This window comes from Uloborus diversus, chromosome 9 (assembly GCF_026930045.1).
Source record: "Uloborus diversus isolate 005 chromosome 9, Udiv.v.3.1, whole genome shotgun sequence".
Taxonomy (NCBI): Eukaryota; Metazoa; Arthropoda; class Arachnida; order Araneae; family Uloboridae; genus Uloborus; species Uloborus diversus.
In genome coordinates this window covers 35,856,784-35,881,294 of record NC_072739.1, presented here as the reverse complement: position 1 = coordinate 35,881,294, position 24,511 = coordinate 35,856,784, and the positions used below count along the sequence as shown (strand labels likewise).

At 35.7% G+C, this 24,511-nt stretch overlaps 1 protein-coding gene across 1 annotated transcript in view; it reads left to right on the top strand.

Annotated features, from left to right (window-relative positions):
- The window catches only part of LOC129229649 (Y-box factor homolog), a 47,345-nt gene that overhangs the window by 5,154 nt on the left and 17,680 nt on the right, over nt 1-24,511 (top strand). The window contains exons 2-3 of the mRNA XM_054864002.1: nt 20,899-20,962; nt 21,393-21,426. Coding sequence (XP_054719977.1) covers nt 20,899-20,962; nt 21,393-21,426 — 98 coding nt within the window. The remainder of the gene's footprint in view (nt 1-20,898; nt 20,963-21,392; nt 21,427-24,511) is intronic.

Below are 24,511 nucleotides of genomic sequence, written 5' to 3'. Positions count from 1 at the left end.
TTGTTTTTATATGTATTGTGTTCTGAAGTGCTTTGATCATGTTTTCTTATCTGATTTTTTCCTGTTGGCGCTAAAAAAGCATCGCTAAGATCGATGTATGACATATGTCGTCATACATCGTTTTCTTGGCGACGCTTTCTGGGCGCCAACAGGAAAAAGTCGCCAAGGGTGGGGTATATCACATCAGTTCCAAAGTTGTCTTATGTGATAGTTAGCTAATGTGCAAAATTTGACGAAAATCGGTTAATATCTTCAGGGGGCGCTGCGATCGCAAAGTTTTAACATTGTTTTTTTCCTATAATATCATGGTTTCAATGTAAAAATCATGCTTTTTTCTAACTTTAATTTCACCTTTTTTTATTTCTAAAGGACATGTATGTATTAAGAACATATAGAATAGCTTCCAAAAGAAATTTGGTCACTAAACGTTAGCATTAAAAGAAAGCAATGCATGGTTTTGTTGTAAAAACTCCGTAATTTGAAGAGACACTGTCGTCGAGCTCTTAAAATCATGTGAAATGCCATTTAAATACGTCATACAACCTTGAACTCTAACCGAGAAAAGTTCCAGACGCATTTCTGCAGCATCGAGTGCACAGCACAGTGTATGTTTATATTTTCAGTGCATTGAAACGCCTCTAACACCATAATGAGCGGAAAACATTCGAAGGATTATTGTGCTGGATCGAAAGTAAAAACAAGGAAAATGTTAAAAGATTCCATTTTCGGAACACCAAAAAATTTGCCTGATTCTGTGTTACCTACGTATGAAGATGTATTTAAGTATTATTTATTTCTTGCACACGAAAAGAAACAGTTTAGTTCTTCCAAAGAGCCCACAGTGACTGAGATAGCAGAAGACGTAGCCACAAAGTTAGAAGAGATATGGCATCGTTCCTCTATTCCTATAGTTTCACATAAACGAATCGTTCAAATGATTCGACATTTTCACGGCAAATATAAAAACCTGAAGAAAACTATGAACAAAAAATCTGTTAAAACAAATGCGTTTAACGCAAAGATGCAGTTATTTTCATCCGAAGCTCGAGAAAAACTTTTCGACATCGCTTGTTATAAATGCCGTTTCAGTGCGTGTAACTGCGACAAGACTCGCAAAGTTCCTTCCAAAGAACAACTTTTTCTTTTTGATCAGCGTGGTGATAAAAAAATGTTTATTGGAAACATTGATATTCAAACCACAAGAAAATTAAAACTGAGTTTTGAACGAAAAAAGAAAGAAGAATCAAGAGCGAAGAGGGAAAGCATAGTTAATACCCGTGAAGAAGGTTCTGAAGAAACAGAAATTGATAAAGAATATTCAATAGAAGGTACAGATGAAAAGGATCCTGAATTTATAGTTATAAATTATAAAGCAAGCACTTCGCAAGCAAGAGTCAGTTTGAACAAATTTTCTAAAACGTGTGACCGATACGGTGTTTCGAATAGATCAGCGGCCGCGTTGGCATCATCCATATTAGAAGACGTGGGCTTAATTTCTCCTGAAACATCTTCAAATATAATCGATCCAAGCAAAGTGAAACGAGAGCGTAAAAAAGTGAGAAAAAATCTGCAAGCTCATCACCAAGGGCCAAAATGTGCTGATGTACAAGGTCTGTACTTTGATGGCCGAAAGGATAGTACATTGTTCTTGGAACAATCTGTGTCCGGCAGTTATCATCGAAAAATAATTATTGAAGAACATGTAACACTGGTTATGCTGCCAGATAATAAATACTTAGGACATATTTCGCCAAATCGATCAAACGCAGAAGGAATTGCAAACGGCATACCTGGATTTCATTGTCGAAAACAAAATTGATATTACTCAGTTGTGCGCCGTCGGATGTGACGGTACTGCAGTAAATATCGGAAGAAAAAGTGGCGTGATTTTACGCCTTGAAACATTCTTTCACAGACCATTGCAGTGGTTAATATGCCAGCTTCATGGTAACGAATTGCTGCTTCGCCATTTAGTAGCAGGCCCGTGTCCAGGATTTCATAAAGGGAGGGGTTGAAACTTTTTGCCTTTGTAACTTACGTTGTCAAAGGAAAACTAACTATACGTGTTGAATAGTTAATTTTAGTTCGATAACTAAGCTTTTTTTAAACGTTTTGTGTATTTTTTTAAAAAAAATCTTATTTGTACGGTTGAAAATTTTGTAAAAGCGGAAAAAAAAGTCACACATATTCTTTTTATGCCACCTAATGTTAGTTTCTTTTTTTTTCTTTTGTTTTTCCATCAAATAACATTTAACAGGAATTTAATGAAAACAAAAATTTTATTTTTAAAAAAAAATGCTGTTTCGCATAGAAACATTTTTGTAATGTGTGAAACGACTAAATCATCCAACACTAAAGACGTACCATAAAAAAACCTAATAGTAAGCAAAGTAACCATTTTCCCTGCCCCTAAGTTTTTTTTTTTTTTTTGGCTACATCATTGTCTAATATTCTTTTAAATAATTTTCCCCTGCATGCTTACAGCATTGCCGGACACTTTAGCCATTCCTCCATCGTTAATTTTTTCAAGCACTTAGAAGCGAAGGTGCCTGGGAATCCTACAATTGAGGAAAATGTTAATTGGTAAAGATGGGGAAATATTAAAGAGGGTGAATACTGTATCAGAGTTTAACTCTAAAATTAATTAAAACTTAAAATACGTTTTGGAAAATCGTTTAATGATTCATTGATTTCTTTTTCAATGGGAGGGGTTTAGCCCCTAAAACCCTCCCCTTGGACACGGCTCTGTTTAGTAGAATACTTGGATGGACCAAGTACTAATCCCCGGGGATTCAGCGGTCCTATTGGCAAAATGTTGATAGGCTGCGAATCACTACCAATAGTGAAATATAAAGCCGTTGAGTGCAATATTCAAAACATGCCAACTATCGACCGAGGGGACCTAAGTACTGACCAGAAATATCTACTGGAAAAATTTGAAGCCGTTATTAGTGGCAACTGCTCCGTACACCTTTCTGAAAGAGTACCTGGTTCCTTGAGTCATTCCAGATGGCTCACGACAGCCAGTCGGATTTTGCGTTTGTACATCGGCACAGAATATCCAACAGCAAATTTAAAAATGCTTGTTTCATTCGTTATTAAAGTTTATACACCTTGCTGGTTTCTAATTAAGTGCAACTCAGCATGCAAGGATGGTGCACGAAACTTGTGGCACGTTATTCATCTGTCGCGTTATTTGCCAGACGACCTGTTACATGTCATCGATCCAGTCATTCAGCGGAACGCCTTTTTTGCACATCCTGAAAACATCTTGCTGGCGATGTTAAATGATGATCGAAGGCATGTACGGCAGTTAGCTGCTCGTCGGATTTTGAGAGTACGAGACACTAATTCTGTGAACAATAATGATATCCGTACTTTTACCATCCCTGAGCTTAACTTTTCTTCTTCCGACTATGTCGACTTGATCAATTGGCAGTGTGAAGAAGTGCTTATAACAGAACCTCCTATAACAAATATACTAACTGAGGACGAGCTACATGACTTAGTGAAAACCGGAGATGTTCCTCATTTTCTTCAAAACATGTGCAAATTTCCTTGTCATACTCAATCTGTGGAGCGCTGCGTAAAGTTGGTGACGGATGCATCTCTGGCCGTAAGTGGAATAGAAGCCAGGGATGGTTTCATTCGTGCACGTTTAGAGGCTCGAAAGGAACTGCCTTTCTATGAAAGTAAAAAAGACTATTTTCGTAAAAGCTCTAACTGTGACACATAAATTTGTATCATGTATGTAGTGTAAATTTTTACAGATTTTTAAAATTGTTTATTATTGTTTTAATAGTGCTGTTTAATTTTATTTGTCTAATATATTTGCATTTTCATAATTTTAGTGTCACATTTTGTAAAATTCATCAGTTTTTACTTAGTATTGTCCTAAAAGTCACTATTTTTTACTTTTTTGTTTCTTTTTAAGATGCTGGAAATATAAATAAATAACATGAAAGAACTTTTATGGGTTATTTCATATGCTTTCAGTGCATAAATAAATCTTATGAGTAAAAAAATGCAATGATATAAGTTAACAGCATTATTTTTCGTATTTTAACCATGAAATCCGGGAAAAAATCTATAATAAAACTTTGTGACCACAGCGCCCCCTGAAGATATTATCCGATCTTCATCAAATTTTGCACTTTTGCTAACTATCACCAAAGACAACTTTTGGCAACTATTACTAGTTGATCGGAAAAACTTTTTATTTTTCGCCCCACCCTACTAAGTATGTGCTCTCTTTTGTTACCCCAAAGTTTGTTAATTTTTTAAATTTTAGTCAGTATTGGTCAGTATTTTGTAATTTTGATTCTGTGAAGTCAGTATTCTTGACCCTCCAAACAGTTTTACCCCCTGTACCAGGATGATTTAGCAACTAGTCATTAAATGCAACTTTGCAAGCTCCTTTAAATGCACCATAAACTGCAACATCCAGTAGTTGAAGTCGATGAGAGCATTGAGGTGGAAAAAAATGTAAAACAATACCATTCTCTTTTGCACATGTTATGGCTTGAATTGAAATATGAATTAATAGGATTGTGAATATTGGATTTTGTGTGTTCTTTTATATAGAATTTGCGGCACTGTCTAGGGATATTTTGAACGATACTCGTATTCTTCTTTGTAGTAGGATGTAGGATCCATTGCAAAGAACTACAACCAGGTGACGACACATAATATTTATTATTTACAACACAAAGCACAAGACAAAACACACACGGGAAAAAAGACGTCCGCCATCGCGAAACATAAACGGGCATCTCCTCTCTTTATCAAACTCCCTGCTAGAGGGCAGAGTTGCACAGAATGAACGTAATTCAGTTGCCAGCTTATTTCCCACAGAATCAGCCATCCTGCAGGAACTGGCCTCAGTGACTGACAATTAAATTTCGATGCATGAAAACAAACATAATTAAACTTTAGATAAAACTCAATGAAAGTAAATATAACAAAACAAAAAGAATGAAACATAATATTAAATTTGTTTTTTTGAATAGTAATTTAGCATGTCAGCCAATGAGCATGTTGAGTTAGGACCCTCATGACTACCCACTTTTTTACGCGTCCTATAGTTCGTTTTCTTGTTTTCGTCCTGAATATTTTTTCAGGGTACTCCTGTTGTCTGCTGATGTAGTATTCTGTCATCGGTGCGGTAATCACTATAAGCTTTAGCGGTGAATGTTGATCTTCTGGGATTTTCAAAAGTCTTCTGTTACAGTCTCAGTTTATCGTTCTTTCTTTTTTCGAGGGTGAGACAGGTGCAACTTTGATTTTATCTTGAGTTTTTGCCTCGATTAACTAAACTACCTCTACTCGTTTCCGAAATTTGATGCCTTCTTTACCTAGTAAGACTGATGCTTGTTCTAAAATGTCTGAACCTTTGATCGCCTGAAAATCTAAATACCGTCCAGGAACAACATGCCATGTCAAAGTATATTTTCGTTCATCTAATTCCAACTCTTCCTGGAAAGACCCTTTAGATTGAAGTTTACCTAGGCCGGACAGTGCAATTGTTTTTTTCGAAAGTTCAGAGGGTTTTATGATTTTTTTGCTGATATCTTCGCGTATTAGGCTGACAGAACTACCATTGTCGATTAGTGCATTAAAAACTTTATTTCTTAGAGTCACTTCCCTTATCCCCATTTTTTCTTCTGAATTTCTGGAGCAAAATTGTACCATTGTGGCTGAGGGCTCTTCAACCTTCGTATTAACGCTAGGTCTTTCTGGACATTCTACGCTGTAATGATCTGGATTACGGCAGTAACAACATATCAATTGCCTCGGTGAGTTATTTCTCTCGATGTATAGACAGGGTGGCGACAGATCAGGGAAAAGTCAGGGAACTTTATTAATCGGGGAAATATCAGGGAATTTTGAAAAAATAACAAAAAATCAGGGAAAATTGATTTTATGAAGAAAAAAATTTTTTTTTTTTGCTTTACAAAATTAAATACTCTAATTCCCTATGCATTTTCCGCTAATTATCTGTTCAAAAAAAGTAAAATAAATGAGGTGAGATTATACACTGCTGCATATTTGTGCATCTTTTTTCCTCAACATCAAAGTATTGAATGTCACTTATTAACCACAGGATGAACTTATTAAGATTGCTTCTGTGTCTGTTAGGTTGTTTATTTTGTTGGCATGATTAAAGTTAAGTTTAAAAATCCAAAGTTTAAGAGATTTAAACTAAGCCAACATTAACTGGCCATGTAATGTCAAGTTGGAGACAAGCAAAAAACATGTTTCAGAAAAATACATTTATTAAATATGACTAGAACTGTAATACAATATCCTCATAAAAGAACACCCCCAAAATATCACAACAGAAGTGGTTCCAATAAGTAAAAGAAAAATCACCAATCTGTCGATGTAGTCACTGGCCAGTCCGAAGGATCCACGCCCAGAAACACAAAAAGTCCCCCGGATCACACTTCAGGAACGCCCGTAACAGGAAGGCAACGTTAGACAGTTCGGAGATCGGTGAACATCTCAGGTAGACCTTTAGGAACTTACTTCCTCGGCAATATCAATTGGCCGGACACAACACAAGTGTTTCTTCACCTGGACTCATTCTAATTCCAGGACTTGGAAAATTTCAATACTTGAAAAGCAAGGTGAATATTCATCACCATTCACACACCACTAAAAAAAAACCCCGCTAGCACCGCGGGAAAAAACCCCCGACACGTGAGCCGAACTAGGCTTCACGATCAAAACAAAACTGGGGATCGTTGCAAAGTGAAGAGAGAGAGAGTGATGCCACTCGCCTCAATATATATGTTTTATCAGCCAATGAGATTCCATGCCTCGATGACGTCACCACACTAACTTCTACTTCAACCATCACTCATTTGTTTATTCCACTGCCGCGAATATTCGTACTCCTCTCCATAGCACGTGCGGTCAACAAGTGGAATTAATTCGAATCAATCAGGTGACAACTCAACTTTTTCTGAATCGACACATCGAGACATGCAATCTGCAATGGTTTTAGTAAACAGTCGCCATTAATTATGGCGTGGGGGAATTGTCGATTGAAGCGTTAGCTCTAACTAGTTGACTAGTTCTACTTTTACCAGACTGGGCTTAAAGTAGGTACATTTAACTTTAAATTATCGGCTGTGGACCGAGAATAAAAATAAAATAATATTTTATGCCAACATATTTTACCTAGCTTGAAATTTCCTTTTACGCTTTCAATACTACGTAAAATAAACAACCATACAGGCAAAGAGAAAGCCTTCATAAATGCCTTAGCTCCGTTGCCTTTATTCCATCGTCTCGAAGTAATTAAGTACTGTAATCACGATTTCAAGAAGAAATCTTTGGCCGTTTTTGAATTAATACTATAAAAGCTTAAAAGTTATTACTTCTTTGGGTTTTTAATTTAATTGCTAAAATAGAACTTTCAATTAAAAATCTTTGTTTTTTGCCGTTATACTATTTGTTGTCACCGCAGATTATAAAGGTTTTCTTTTCTTCAGACTTAAGTAATTTTTTAATTTTATTACCAAGTTGTATTCTTTTATATATTTTGATATTAACTAATTGCTTTTTTTTTCTTGCATTCAAAGTTGTTTGCTACCAAAGCAATCTAAGATTTTTTTTTTCGTTACATACTGAAATCATTTGAAATAGAGTTAACTTGTGAACTTAAGTAAACTAGGGGGCTATCGCCCCCTGCTCGCTATCGCTCGCCAGCCCCCGGAACTGCTTACGCAGTTCCCTGTGGATCGCTTCGCGATCCATGCTCGCTTCGCTCGCTCGCTGTATGCCAATACATTAGCCTAGCTAAAATTTTCCGTAAAAATTAAAGTTGGTAATTGCATTTAGGTCACCATCCATTTAACCAATATGAAAATTACGTTCATAATGTTAATTTGTCTGCTTTAGCCAGATTTTCGACAGTTTAACTTTGCTGTATGTAAGATGACTGCCTTGGCAATGTGCACAACTTTACCATTATAGATACAAAAGTGTCTGTCATTGCTTTGGAGAGATTGCACTTCTACCTGTTGGTCCGCGGAAGGTATTTTATTTCCCTTCTACCACCCATTGGAAAACCAATGAAGGCATTCCCCTATCCGCCACCTGGGGACGCGCCCTCTAGGGGTTACAGGCTCCCCCGAGGGATGTATTTACATTATTTACACTCTTATATATTTACATATTTACACTCTTATATATTCTAATCTGAGAAAACTTCCTCATATACACAATTAAAAATGTCCCGTTTGGGAGCCACAACTGACACTGCTTCAAAAGATCTTGTTCTTGATAATGCCACATAGAGCTGGCCATGACTAAAAACAGGCTCAGAGAGCACCAAACATATTTTCTCAAACGTTTGTCCTTCTTGTTGTTATTCTGAATCCTTGCCACGTCACGAACAAAAAATGGTTTAACTAAAAACGCGAAAACTCGCCAAGGCTACTTTGCTTGCACAATACTAAAACTACTATAACCCTAAACAAATTTGGCGAAACCTTTCAGCTGAGAATAAAAGGAATAAAGTAAATTCTTTCTCGGTTATTCATTTTGAACTGAACTGTCGTACTGAAGCAGAGAATAGACGACGCTCAAAGCGCCTACGCGTTCAAAACAACATTGCCGATGAACATGATTGTGGAGCAATGTGTGAAGAATGCGAATTTTGTGGTGCTCTTTATTGGCAGAAAGAGCGTAATACTGCAAATAAATATACTAAATGTTGCCATGACGGAAAGGTGCGGTTACCGGCATTGTGTGACGCACCTGATCTGTTGAAGGAACTGCTGACTGAAAATTCCCCAGCCGCTAAAAATTATCGGCAGCGAATCAGAGAATACAACTCTGGAAATGGCTCGTCTTAAATTGGATTCAAGAACGGTTTCCTGCCTTCTTTGAGCTTTTCTTTGCTGATTAAGGTTGAAATGGGCCACAGCCCGACTCAAACTCATCTCAAAAAAAAAAAAAGTTCGTTGAGTATTCTGTGATTCAAGATTTCAAAACAACGTAGAAGTTTGTTTACATGATTTATCGGCGAAGTGTTGCCAACAGAGGTTTAGAAATTCACCCCTTCATTTGCCGGCACGTAAGAGAATTATATATATAGATATTTTAATTTTTTTATTGCTAAAATGCTGTATTCATTCATTAAAACCTATATTCTTGATTAGAGAAAAGCTCCCTATGAATGGATGTCAAATGGTTTCATCTATTTTGCATAAATATGTCAGATAAGAATAACTACATTACTTCTATTCTTTCACTATTACTTGTTATTCTTGCAACAATTATTATACTGTTTGAAAACTTAGCTCAAAATAATTTCAATTACTTTTCAGTTCTATCATAAATACACATATGTTTTTAAGAGTAATTTTAATAGTTTCTTAAATTTCTTATGCTAAGTGGTTTCTGGAAGTAAAGTTTTTTTTTTTTTTGGAATTTTCTATAATCTTCCCATGTATAAAAATTTAATGTACTGTTTTGTTGGTTTTTTTTCCTTCTAAAAAAATTGTCTTGTTTTTTTTTAAAACCATTTTATTAAGAAAGTAGCATCTTTTTAAAATATATCTTTAGTTCAACAACTTTACACAACTTAAAATGCTTAAAATACTGCATTTATTACAAACATACAATGGATTTCAAGTAGAGCAAAGAAAGAAAACCATTATCATTGGTAACGTAAATCAGGGAAATTTGGTGAATTTAATCAGGGAAAAGTCAGGGAACTTTTTTTCACAGTTCCTGTCGCCACCCTGATAGACCTCGATTCGTCCGAAAATATTTTCTCTCGTTTCTACTATTTTCATTCCTAAAATGTTCTGGGTTACGTGAAAAATTCTCGAACTTTTTAACTTCTCTGTTTTTTTCTCTTTGAAGCGAATAGGACAATTTCAGCTTCAATGTCCTTCGTACGTCCTCATATTCTTCAAATTTCTTCGCTAATTCAACAGGTGAATTAATGGTAGACCATTCATCCAAAAAATGTTCCTTTAACTCGTTCGGTGCCTTTCTCTTCATTTGGTCCGCTATAATTAAATCGCTAAGTTGCTCGTAAGTTTCCATCTTCAAACCTGCAATCCATCCTTCGAAATATGTTTTCAATCCGACCATGTGTGTTTCGGTAACTTTTCAATGCGAAATAAATAGTTGGTGCAGTTTTTCCAGAGACAATTTGAATCGTTTTAAGAGTACGTTTTTGACGTGGTTGTAATCGTTTGCTTTTTCGGCCGGTTCTCTGGCAATCATGTGAGCAACGTCTATCGGTATCAATCCTATAAGTTTCTGAACCCAGTCTTTCTTCGGCAGGAAAATTAGTTCAGCATATCTTTCAAACAGAGAGATTTAAGCAGGGCCGGATTTGGAAGTGTGGAGGCCCCGGGGCAACGAAGGAGTGGAGGCCCCTAATCAGAGTTCGAAAAGATGATCATAGTTTCGAAAATATCCGATACTTTGTTATATATCCGAATATTTTGATATACATGTATATATCCGATATTTTCGACCCGTGAAAGTTAGGATATTTTGTAAAAATTTTATTGTGGGGGCCCCGGGGCAGTAGCCCCACCTGCCCTCCCCTAAATCCGTCCCTGTATTTAAGCTAATATCGTCTTTCATATTAAACTTGTGGAACGCTTCATGAACAAATTTACTCGGCATTGAGGCATTTTCCGTAGAACTATCTGTATTCATTTTGTGTAGCGCTTGTATTCTTAATTTCTCAAGCTCGAATTCCTTCTCTTCTCGTATTCTTATTTTTTCCAGTTCATATTGTTTCTCCTCTTGTATTTTTAACTTTGCAAGTTCATGTTCCCTCTCCTCCTTTATTTTTAGATTTTCTAGTTCCCTCTCTTCTAGCTGGATTTCATCTGCATCTGCGCTTTCTTGCAAAATAGCTTCGATCATAGCTTTTACATCTTCTTCAACATATTTTGGGTCAATGATAATCATTTCCTTCATCTTAACTTTAGTGGCATCCGCCTCAATTGTTAATCCTTATTCTTTTGTTATCTCGCACAATTCTGCTTTCTTATAATGCAGTAGAAAAGGCATTTTGTCGGACAGTTACGTGAATTCGTGAGTTTTTAGAGAAAGGGCCTTTGAAACTACGATACACTAATTGGGACCATGTAATTACGAAAACTTTAAAAATAAATTAAAGTATAAAATACAAATATCAAGTACTGTAAAAGAAAAACATATTTATAGCAATAATCAATTCTCTTTCTAAAATTAAATGCACACGATAAATAATTATTTCGTATAATAAAAAATACCAACAGTATAAAAGCAATATTTCACCAAAAATAATTGCCAGGCAATAAATATCAAAATGATCCGAAAGAAAAATGTACAACACCAACTCATTTCTCCCCCCCCCCCTCTCATCTGGAAAATCTTAGTGTAGCGTGTTCTAAAAATAGATTTAACACCTGGGGGGGGGGACAATTCTTTCTTTTTTGTTTTTGATACTATTTCCATAACGGAACAACATTTGAAAACAGATTTTCGAAATCTTTCACACTAATTTCACAGACAGATATAATATTCAAATATGTAATGAATTAAAACACTTAATGATACAAAGAATAAATCAAATGAATCAAAAAATTAACTCTGAATGATTAAGAAATATAATTGCATGCATTTCACCGATATTTTCGTCATTGCTGCTTGAAGGTTTTTCACGAACTTAACTACGATATAGAAAGGAACGAAGTGTTATTCTTATTGTCCTTGAATGTGGTGGAAATCTGCAAGTACTTGGTACTCGAAGAACATTGACGGGGAACAGTTCTTTTTTGCTTTAATACGGCACAATGAATTCACTTGAACGAGGGCGGTAGAAATCTGCAAGCAATTGGTACTCAAAGTACATCAACGGGGAACGGTTCTTTTTCTGTTATACAGCACGATAATTTCACTTGAAAACCGGTAAAAATCTGCAGATATTTGGCACTTGGCAGGGAACATAGATGAGGGACAGTTCTGTTTCGTTATTAACATAGCGTAGTAACTTCACTTGATCAAGGGCGTTGGTGATCTGCTAGTATTTGGCATGGAACATCGACAATGAACTGTTCATTTTGCGGCACGGTAATTTTAATTGATTGAGAGAGGTGGAAAGCGAAGAACATCGATGAGGAACAGTTCGTTCGGTTCATTTCTCGGAGTCAGAGTAGTCGGAGTCGGTTTGTAGAATTTGCGGCACTGGCTGAGGTATTTTGAACGATACTAGTATTCTTCATTGTAGTAGGATGTAGGATCCGTTGCAAAGAACTACAACCAGGTGACGACACATAATATTTATTATTTACAACAGAAAGCACAAGACAAAACACACGCAGGAAAAAAAATGTCCGCCATCGCGAAACATAAACAGGCGTCTCATCTCTTTATTGAACTCCCCGCTAGAGGGCCGAGTTGCACGGAATGAAAATAATTCAGTTACCAGCTTATTTTCTACATTCATATACTACAAAACAGTTGGAAATAACTCTCTCGTCATCCATCAACTTTTGGAGACCTAATCTTCCAGTAAAGCATCACATAGAAAATCACACTATATTTCACTTGAGGGAAAATAAAATTTCCAGTTGCAGATATGATGCCACAAAAAAGGGGGAAAAAAATAATTCCTTGCATTCTCCAGATACAACTCTAAGTTAGCAATCTGGCTTGCATTGCATCCTCCTCTAAAATCTCCTCAAACAGGACATCTCTTTTTTGCACAAAAACTCATTTGTGTATCAATAATAATGTTAAGGGCGAAGGAACATATTAAATGTATCTATTAATTCATAGGAACATATCTAAGTAGACAGTCTAAAATGGCTGCTTCTGAATTATGCTAATCGGTGTATAAATGGTATAACATTCAGGAACAGCGACTGTAACCAATAGTTTGACAGAATTTCATTCATGCAAATCTGACATTCAGCATGCATGGTAGGATCTTTTACAGTAGGGTTGCATGTAATTTGCTTGATAAAGCAAATTACTAGATCTGTGCTGCATGTTTTTAGTGCTTGTAAAATCAACCTCACATTCTCATGATAAATACAAACACATTCATTGTGTAGTATCTTTTCAAATAGACAAATGTGCTTAAGATGCAAACTTGGAAATTTAGATATCCCAATCATGAGCAGATCCACAAATGTTTCACAGAGGAAATAGTTGATTTTTCAACTCGCCTTTTACTGCGTATCTGATTACACATGCTTGGGGGTGGGGGAATCACAGAACTTCAGTTTTCGTAATGATAACTCCTTCCCCTTACAATCATTGAAAGTAGTCTAAAATTGTACTTTTTGAAACTTCAGTTTTGAAAACATACTGAAGGAAAGTCAGTGAACCAATTCTTTCCTCTTACACTACCTGAGATGTCTACAACTGCATCTTTAAAACTTAAATAGTGCGAAATGCTCCGGGATGACCTTGCAACGCCTCCTTTGAATATTACCAAAGATCGTCTAAAATTGCCATTTTGGGACTTTCAACTCTAAAACGTTTCTGGGAGGGGCGATTGCCCCTCCCTCGTATCCGTCCTTGACCTCGATTTTTGCATCTCCGTAATTTTTTCTGAATTCCTGATATTCTTCATGCAATGACGTTAAGCATATACTTTAACTGCATGTGGTTTTTTTCTAAATTTTCCCATTATTTACACTTCTGATTATTAACGTATCTTTGCACCCTAGAGCTTGCCATGAAATTTCATCATTGTTGTAGAAGTTTTCCACCAGAGTTTTGAGGGGGTTTTTTAAATTGAAGCTTAGTGATGAAACTGCTTTTGTTGACAAGGATTGTGCAGATAATTCCTGGTCATCTATTTTCTCTAGTAATGCAACAAAAGCTTTTTCCTTGTGTGGAGAAGTAGATGGATTGCGTGTCGGTGTGTAAACTTTTTTTAAAGGAGACACTTGCTCTTATATGTTGTTTTGGAAAAATCCAATCTTTCTCCGAAATTTTCAAGACCAACGTGTCTGCATTGCAGTTCTTCTTTCTGAATTTTTTTCTTGCTAATTACTGAAACATAAGCATTCTTTTGCCTTGAAATTTTTCAACTGACCATCATTCATTGATTTTTTTCATTACTTTTCTCACCCTTTTCTTCCTTTCACATTCAAATTTTAAATATTGTTCTCTTTTTATTGGATCTGAGACAAATTTGGCTTGCCGACGAGCCATTTTTTCTTTGTTGGTCGAAGGCATTTCTGTGTAGAAAACAAGTAATTTTCAATTTAAATTTGTTTTTTCCTATCGTTATTCTAATGTGCAAAATATTTCGAGAAATAATTATAGAACTAATTAAAATTGTAAGCACATTTAAAAAAAAAAACCGGATTTTCACTTTTTTTAATATGTAACTAGCTGCGTCGCCCGGCTTTGCACGGTACACCTCGAAAATAATAGTTATGTCTAGTGACGGGTGTTCAACAATCAGGCTTGAACAAAAAAAAATCAGTAAAATTTTGTGGCAGATTGCGGGAGAATAACCAAAAAAGTAAACATTTTAAATCCCCCGTTTGCAGGAAAAGCCTCAAAACAAAAACTAAAATTTTATTTGTTTATATTCGTGAAAAAAATGGCAACAGATCTTTCACACACATTTAACGATTTTCTTCATGCTACAACTACAAATTTTAAAAGCATTGTTACGGAAAATTGAGAGGAAGCACTGAGTAATGATTTGAATGCCTTCGAAAAATAGGAATTTTATTTTGAAATCTAAGAGTCATAATTAATAGTTTTTAATTGATGTCTCCGCTAATTCTTATCGGAGGATTATGTTAAATAGCCAAACATGAAGATGGGAAGATTACAAATCCATCGATACCTGGTTTGATGGTCAGTTCACTGTCGTTCGGGAGAAGAAGCTTGGACATACATAGATACGCTCAGTTTTTAATTATATAAGAGATGCCAAGTTTTTAATGAAAGAAAGAGTAGAATGTTATGTACATTTAGATAAAAATGAAGTTTTTATTGGTGGTCAATTATTCAACTATTTGACTTTTGAGCTGACTGTCATTAAACTGACTTAATATTTACTGAAACTAAAAGACCTTAAATATAAGTTTTTTTTTTAGAAGACTTGAAAAAAATAAATTCTCTACATTTATACCTATTTACCAGCACTCAAGAATAAGTTTTATTAAAATCAATCTTATTTATGCTTCTCTTAAGAACACTGCTAAACAGAGCTTAAAAAATATACTGTTTTGTAAAATAATTCCATCCTATTTATGCAGCACAAACTTTTAGACAATTTAGTGTCAGACATAATTTATCAAAGTGCATGTTACAAACACCTAAGCTTTTGAAGACAAAAATATTTTGTTTAGGTCTCGTTTTTTGTGTTACATTTCTTCTGCCTCGTTAATATTGACACCAATTTTATCCTACCCTGTATACCCTTCCTGACTCTTTCAAGCTTAAGCTTTTGTGATAACTTTTAGTATAATCTTATACACTTCAACTCATAAGCTTCAAAATGATGCCTAATTTTTGAGAAAAAAAGATTTTTGAGTTTCCCATTTTTGTTGAATTGCCCTGAAGTCGATAAGTTCATGTGTCGTACCAAGTTTTTCAGACTTCTGACTGAACTTGTTCATACATGACAATTTCAACATCTCATTAATCAACTTCATCATTACTTGGTTTTATTACGTTGACTTTTTGAAAACTACTTCATAACAGTAGAGGACACATCATTCCAGGCCTTTTTGCAAAAGTGCATTGCAGTTAAAAGGTTGAGTTTTTTTTAAGAGACTGAAAATTTCATCACCATTCCTTTTTATCTTGATCCAAAAATTCAGCAGTTTGTTGGTTCTCGTCTTGCAGTGTCTTTAATTGAATTTAGTCAAGGAACTGTTGTGTTTGCTGGTAGAAATGTCGCCTTTTGCATTTGAAAGCATTATGGAATCCTTCACTTTGTAGCTTCCAACATTGTCGATAAACAAAGCAATATTTCTGCTTTGTCTTTTCATATAGTGATCTAAATCTTTGGGCCCCTTACTATAAACACTTTATGAGATTTTTGAGCGAGCATTTGCAGTAGATTTTTTTTTCATATTCTTCAGGCCATGTGGGCATTTTACTTTTCCAATGACAAGATGCTCAGTTTTATCCTACCTGTTGCATTTGTGCTTAGCAGCACTGAAACCTTTTTTTATTTTTATAGTCCATGAACTTTCTCATTTTGTACCATTTGGCATTGCTTGAATTTTCCTCGCACATATCTGCCTATTTACCTTTTGTCACTTTCACTCATTTTTTTCTTTTTCACTGTCACTTATTTTCATATCTTGACTTTCACCTGTTCTCATGTTAAATTTAATATAGTGTTTAGGATTTAAACTTATGTTGGATGCCTTTAAGATCATCAATTTTAATAAAAGTGACATGTTCTTCTATTAGGAATTGAGAATATTTTATTTCTTGATGGACAACATAGTTGATCTAAGTAATTTTTCACTGCTTTAATTTTACTGCTGAAATACACAATAGTTACATTTTTGCAATTTTGTTGAGCTGATGTAGAGAATTCTTCAGCTTTGCATTGATTAAATTTTATGGACCTGGTGGCTTCTTTCATTGTGTTCCACCTACAACATCTAATGGCCCTTTATCATGGCATGTTACAGTGCCATTCAATATCAATTGATTAAAGCATTGATTGGCAAATGGATTATTTCTGCTTAAAATGTTGCGCATTTTCGTTGAACTTGTGAATAATTTTTGAAATTGATAGGTCAGGAAAATCATCTTTAATTTTTTTTAATTGCATTGTTAAATATTGCTACTGCATATTTATCATAATATAGATAGTTCCATATCACCATCACAGGAACAGACCTTAGATTATTCTAATAAATTAGGTAAGCCAAGACTGCATAAATTAAACAAGATTTAGAGACCCAATGGGCCGACTAAATTCCATCTTGTGAGAAAAAACTAATTTTCTCTAAAATCAAAATGTAGGAGTAGTACATTTGATTTTATATTATTTTTGAAGCTTTGAATTAAACTCTTTTGTTGCTTAGTAAAAACATGTTGAAGAAATTGGGGTAGTTTTTCTTTTAATTTCTCAATTGCCTCATTCATTGATAGGCAGATTTTTGCAATTCTACAGTATTTGTTTCATCTTTAATCTATTGAAATGATTTGTCTTCATCGAGATTTGTTTCTGAATTTTCAAATACTGTTTGAAGGTTTTTTAAACTTTCACAGCTAATACATGTTTCATAGTAATACAGTAGAACCTGCCACATCCGGATCAATGTGGCGACAGACCGATCCGGATATCAAGACCGCATTTAAAAATAGCTGTATTATAGAGTTTTCAAGCTGTATTTCTGTTCTTATAAACAAAATTTAAAGTTTTAAACGTTTATAAACTTAGTAGTATGTACATACAATATGCTCCATAGAAAAACAAAAGGTTACACAATTTATTTACAAAAAGTTATATATCACAATTATAGTATTAACAAAAATTTACTTAGCTTTTGAAAAAGTTGGGTATTTTCTGCTGCTTTCCACACTGTACACGTTTTTTGAAGCCATGTCTCTCGCCCCTTTTTAAGAGCATCACGTCACTTGCACAAGTATCTTCTTGACTTTGAACGTAGGACAGCAGAGCCTCGAACGACTTGAAAGCTTCTGAATGGCTCATTATGTTTACGACCGGATTTTTGTCAGTGCTTTCATCCCCTTCGCTGTCTGAGTTTTTATCATCATTCTTGCACACCATGTTCAATATATTGCCGTCTGTTAATTTGTTCTGTTCGTCTGCCCTCAACCACTCGTTAACATCGTCTTCCTTTATTTTTTCACATTTCGGCAGGTTCTTTACCAGTTCAGCAATCTCGTCTTCGGCGGAAGTTTTATTGCTACCTTCCTCTGGTTTCTCTCCCGTAGATTCATCAGATGGTTTGGGTAATAACTTCCTCCATGACCTTACCATTGTTATTGGTTTTATGTCATCCCATGCTTGGGCCACCCACATCACCACATCCAACATGTCCACTTTTTTTAGAGTCTCTGTAACGTTTTTTCCTTCATCCATTCCAGCAATCAAAACCGTCAGTAACTTTCGTCGATAGACACGTTTTATAGATTCTATAACACCTTGGTCCATACGTGAAATACACCAGCCAGCTCAGTCATTTCCAGCCGAGGACTGCAGTTTCGTGCTAATTAGCACTCATCAGCCTGGCATAGGAAAGTGACTGAGCTGCAGATGGAAAACCTCTTAAGGAAGCCAAGAGAGCGAAACAAACTGGTAGCTAATATGGAATTAGCAGACCAGACGAGGGACCGAAGCAATGGTTCGGTTCAACTCGAAGATTGAACGCGAGGCAAGGTATATTCAGTAAATTACCCGCACGAAACTGCAGTCCTTGGCTGGAAATGACTGAGCTGGCTGGTGTATTTCATGTATTTCTACTTTAGCCTTGGCTAATGGGCGGTAATTTACTGAATATACCTTGGTCCATAGGCTGACAGAGGGATGTCACATTTGGGGGCAAAAAAACACTTTATTTCACCATCTTTTAGTTCTTCTGGGTCGAGATGAGAGGGTGCGTTGTCCAACAGCAGAACTGCCTTTCTCGGTAGATTATTTTTTGCTAAATGTTTTTCAACCTTTGGTTCAAGTTGATTGTGAAACTACTCTTTGAATATAACACAGTCCATCCATGCACTCTTTTGGTGACGGTACCAAACTGGCAGGGAAGAAAGATCTCTAAAGGTTTTGAAAGCCCTAGGTTTTTTTGACTTTCAGATAAATCCTAGAGGGAGTTTGTGAGATCCTGTAGCATTGCTGCAGACTAAAATTGTCTCTTTCTTTTTTCTTCTTGAATTCTGGTACACTGTCTTCTTGTTTTGAGGCCAGAGTGTAGGTCGGTAGCATTTTATAATTGAGACCTGTTTCGTCACAATTGTAAAGCTGGTCTCCGGTAATTCCTTCTTCTAGTAAGCTGTGCAATGTCTTTTTGAAGACTTCGACAACTTCTGGTTCAACAGACAGTTTCTCACCACATATCTGTAGCTTCCTCACACCGTACCGATTTTTCCAACTCTCCAACCATCCTTCACTTGCCATGAAATCATTATCACCTTCAATTTCTTTGTTGAAGTGTAAGGCTTTTTCTTTTAACATAGGTCCTGAGATTGGTAATCCCTGCTTCCTCTTTTGAGTGAACCAAACATACAAACACTCATTGATATGGTTGTTTGGGGCTTTTTCCATCATTTTCAGTTTCTTTATCCCAGTTGTTGAAGCCTGCGATGAGCACCATTTTTCAATTTCGTTTCTGGATTTTTTCCAGCCACTCACAGTGCTAGTCCCTACTCCCATCTCAGCAGCAATCTTCTTAGCCGTTTCCCCGACATCTAACCTCTTCAAAGCACAAAACTTTTCTTCCATTGTAACGACATTTTTCTTCCGTTTCTCGGCCATATCACTACGAAAACGATGGACATACAACTGTCACTGCTCAGGAGCAAACAAAGACTGAGAGCAAACACAAACCGACATTCGCGAATTATAGAAAAGGGTGGGAGGAAGTCAAACCGGTCAAGAGTCAACTCAAGATCACATACCTAGAAATACCACGTGCAACTATAGGTGCGGCGCCATTCATCTCTTCTTTCGCCCGTCGCACAGTTCGAAAGAAAGAAATACTTTGACTTTTTCTTACTCAAAAATTGAAAATTTGTTCCGCGAATCGTCCGGATATGGGCAGGTCCGGATGTGGCAGGTTTTACTGTATTTATATGTTGGATTATCACGAACAATAATTTTAACAAAATCGTATTATTTGGTGAAAAACTTATGCCTTCAAGTAAAAGTTGAACATTTTCATGATGTATTGCATAAGTAAAATTAGCTGATGTTTCATGCCTGAGACAAATGTGAGAAGAACGTAATTCACTAAATTTGGAGCAGCCAGTTTTGATGTTTGTGTTTAAAATTTAAGAGTTTCTCCTAGAGTCATACATGCATATTTTTTCTGCATTTTTGAGTTGTTGCCTTTCGAGGCTTTAACAATCAAAGCCCTTAGCAAGCGTTTTGTAGCATAAGCTACAAAACATGCTATCACTTCCACATTATGCTATCACTTCCATAAAATGTGTCTACTTGTTCTTTATCACTTACATCAATTTTTGAAATTTCGGACTTGGGCAAAGACAAATGCCCTGCAATTTGTTGAACTAACTTTTTAATGATTGTTTTGAATTTGTTTGGACTCTCAAGTAAGTTTTTCTTTACTTGGGAAATTGCTTTTCCAAATGACTGTGTACCCTTAAATGCTTTTGATCCCAACTCACGTGGACATCAAATTTAACAAGGTAGCCCCTCTTGCTAATAAAGCCAGAACACTCGAGTCTGTAACTTCATGTGCTATGGTTTTTGCTGCCAGCACAGTCGCAAAACAAATAAGTTGTTTTGCTCTAATATGTGTCATTTTAAAATATTACATAAAGAGAATCTAAGAAATTTGTACACTTTTGAAAACTTGTTACAAAATTAGGCTTAATCTTGGTTCGAAGCTGCCAAAATGAATGATAAATTTTGGAAGCATAGTGCTGCCACCACGTCAATACTAAAATTGTTTTAATGTGAAATTCCTAAAGTCTGGTTATTATACTTGTCCTGAAGTAAGATCTCTAACCCTTAAGGGAAAATATTTATAAAATTGCAATAGCGCTTAAAGTTACATGGAATTAATTGTTGGTAATTTAAACTGCATTTATAATTCTACGAAATTTTTACCTTTGTTTTCATTAGTTCATTTTGTTGTTCCTTATCGAAAACAGCTTGTAAGATTTTGCTGTAGTTTTCGCTATTTTTAGTGATTTTATTTTACAATTTTTTTTCAGCCTCAAAAGTTCAAGGTACTGTCAAATGGTTTAATGTAAAGAATGGTTATGGATTTATAAATCGGTAAGTCAAAAAAATTTATTATAAGAAATAACGAAGTACCTTTGTGCAGAAACGAAAACATTACAATGTTAAATCATGCAAATTTACAGAGAACTGTACCCACGTGTTTCAGGGTTCCTTGTAACCCCGAAATAATACAGTTCCATGCAAATTTGTATGATTTAACATTGTGATATTTTTTAAATTTATTATCGTGTTAAATTTTTTCCATGATATGCTTACTGTGTAAAGCATTTCATCACTTTCACGTGGATGTGTTTACTTTTCTTTAATGTTCTGTTCTACATTTTATTTGTAACTGTTTTATTAATAGATAAACTTACTTGAATGTTTAAACAATTCAATCCAAAAATTAAATAATTTTCACAGATTTTTATTTATATTCAATTCAAAACTATGTGGTGTAATGTGTGACAATTTATATTTTTAGGAGTGATACAAAAGAAGACATATTCGTTCATCAAGTGAGTGGAATTGTGTTGTTTAAAAATGTATTTCTGTGATTTCTGCCTTTGTAAAGAATTTAAAGTTTCTTAAAACTGTTACTAAAGAAAATGCCCTTTTTTCCAGAAACATTTTTTCAGAAGTTGATAATTTAATTTATCAAATTAAAAGTGTCATGAAGGCAGTGTTTGAAATAAAAATTTGAATTTTGACACTATGATGCCTGTAATATGCTCCTTACCAGGAAACCATGCCCTAGTGTAATTATGGAAAAAATCTAAATAACTAGCAAAAGAAAGAATAGTGCAAAACATGTTTTTGCAATCTGAAATTATTTACTCTCGTCTCCGCCATTATCGAAAAATCATGTCTTCAAGACTGCCAAGTTTTAAAGGAAAGTCGCCTAATTTAGCTAGTTTTAGGGAGAAATGAAAAACATCTTTCACCCACTTTGCACATGGACATCCAGCCTCCTGCTGACAGTGAAGTAAAATAATAATGTTCACAATAATTAAACAAGTTAGAAGCATAAACGACTATATTTACACACACGAGTATTTACATTACGTTTTCTTAACGAGATCTACACAGATACTGAAACATAGTTACTGCAGAGCATGCGTCGACGATCGCTCCCTCTCGCGGTGGGTTCTTCTTGTGTACTTACCTCGAACATTTCGCCCACCTTGAAACATCGTTGTTTCAATATGAAATATTTAAGTGTTACTACAAATACAGAAAGTAATTAAAATATGAATAATGCAATTATGAATACAAAAATTAGCAATTTAACCAAAATAAAATGTAAAATAGTTCAAAGTCAGTCATTGTCCATTGGCAGTTTGCATAACTTAACAATGGGTCTCTTAAGCAGTCCGTCAGAAGTTTTTACTGCTGCCACTCTAACACAACCGTCTTTTCCTGGAAAAACCTCTGAGATGCGTCCCAGACGCCACTTTAGTGGGGGTAAGTTTTCATTTTTAACTAGTACGAGGTCTCCAACTTTCAAATTGGGCTTTCTGAAAAACCACTTTGGTCGTTGTTGTAAACAGGTCACATACTCGGAACTCCAACGCTTCCAGAAGTGCTGCAATAGACATTGCGTCAGTTGCCAGCGTGTCAGATGGTTGAGTTTAGAACATGTAAAATCTGGAACAGCGTTTAGAGGACTACCAGTAAGAAAGTGTCCTGGTGTGAGCACTGAAAGGTCATTTGGATCACTGGACAAAGGTGAGAGAGGATGAGAGTTGAGACAGGCCTCAACTTGCACTATGATTGTGTATAACTCTTCGTAAGTTAATATTACGTTTGATATGATGCGCTTAAGATGGAATTTCAGATTTGATGCCCGCTTCCCAAATGCCTCCCATGTGAGGAGCAGCTGGTGGGTTGAAATGCCAGTTGATACCTTCATCAGATAAGTAATGAGTTATTTTCTCGTTACGGTTTGGTGATTTGAATAATGCATGAAGTTCGTCAAGTTCTTTCTTCGCACCAATAAAATTAGTGCCGCAATCACTGTAAATGTCAGAACATTTACCGCAACGTGAAATAAAACGTTTAAAGGCAGCTATGAAGGCATTTGTTGACAAATCACTAACTAGTTCACAGTGAATTGCTCTGGTTGAAAAGCACACTAACAGACATAGATATGCCTTGCAGGTTTTTGCTCTGGAGTTCTTTGACATCCGTATGGAGAAAGGGCCACCATAGTCAACGCCACATTTAAGAAATGGTCGGGATGGAGTTACTCGTACAGCTGGCAAATCGCCTAACATTTGCTGAGCGGTTTGAGCTTTAATCTTGGCACATGTCATGCATTTCCTAATGCATTGTCGAATAGTATCTCTAGCAGATAGTATCCAGTATTCACGTTGAATGCAGGTTTGAAGTAACTGAGGTCCGGCATGTAAGTTTGTTACATGTAATGAAGAAATCAACAGGTCTGTGAAAAAACTGTGTTTAGGTAACAAAACAGGATATTTTTGATTTTCCGGTAGGTTCGCATGGCAAAGACTATCGCCCACCCTTCATCATCAAGAAAAGGATTTAAAGACAAGATTTTACTCTTTGTAGGTAATGCGCGAGAATGTTTCAAACAATCTATTTCTGCGTGAAAATTCTGTTCTTGACCTTGTTTGATCCAGAATTTAAGTGCATGATCAAGTTCTTGTGATGACAGTAGTCCTAAATTTCTTTTTTTCTTTGAACGTTTGAAATTGTAAATAAACCTGAAACAATAAGCTGTAACTCTCTTCAATTTAGAGAGCGAGGAAAATTTATGCAATAATTCCAGAATGTCACTGTTTTCTGCTGTCGCTGTTGCGACGTGAGTTGCAGATGTGGTTTTCTTTTCTTCTGCTCGAATTTCATCTGTTTCAGTGCATTGGAATGGTTTGTGAGAGATATCTTCTTGCAAATACAAAAAATCAGGGCCTTGCCACCACAGCGGAAAGTTCTGTAACTGTTCAAGAGTCATTCCCCGTGATGCACAGTCTGCTGGATTAAATTTGCCGTCTACGTGGTTCCAAAGAGCTTCAGGAACATGTTCATGAATCTTTTCTACTCTATGCGCAACAAAAGTTTTCCACCAGCTAGAGTGTGATGCTAGCCAGCACAAAAGAATTGTGGAGTCTGTCCAGCATAATGTCTTAACTGAATCGAGTTGTAGCGCTCGATATGTAAAGCGAACAAGTTTAGCTAACAAAAATGCACCACAGAGTTCAAGTCAAGGAAGAGAGACAAATTTTATAGGTGATACTCTGGTCTTGCTAGTAACCAGTTTCACGTTAATGTTGCCATTCATCGAAATTTTTCGTATGTATACTGCAGCCGCGTATGCTTTTTCGGAGGTATCACAAAATCCGTGAAGTTCTATGATGTTGCTGTAAGGTTAAAGAATGTACCTGGGTATTTTAATTTCTTTTAGTTGAGATAAGTCTTCGACTAGAGATTTCCATTCTAGCTGTAAATCTGGCGGAAGATTTTCGTCCCAGCTGAGCTTTAATTTCCAGAGGTGTTGAATAAGCAACTTGAATTTAAGAACAACAGGAGAAATCCAACCAGGAGGATCGAAAATTGTAGATATGAAGGAGAGCACGATAC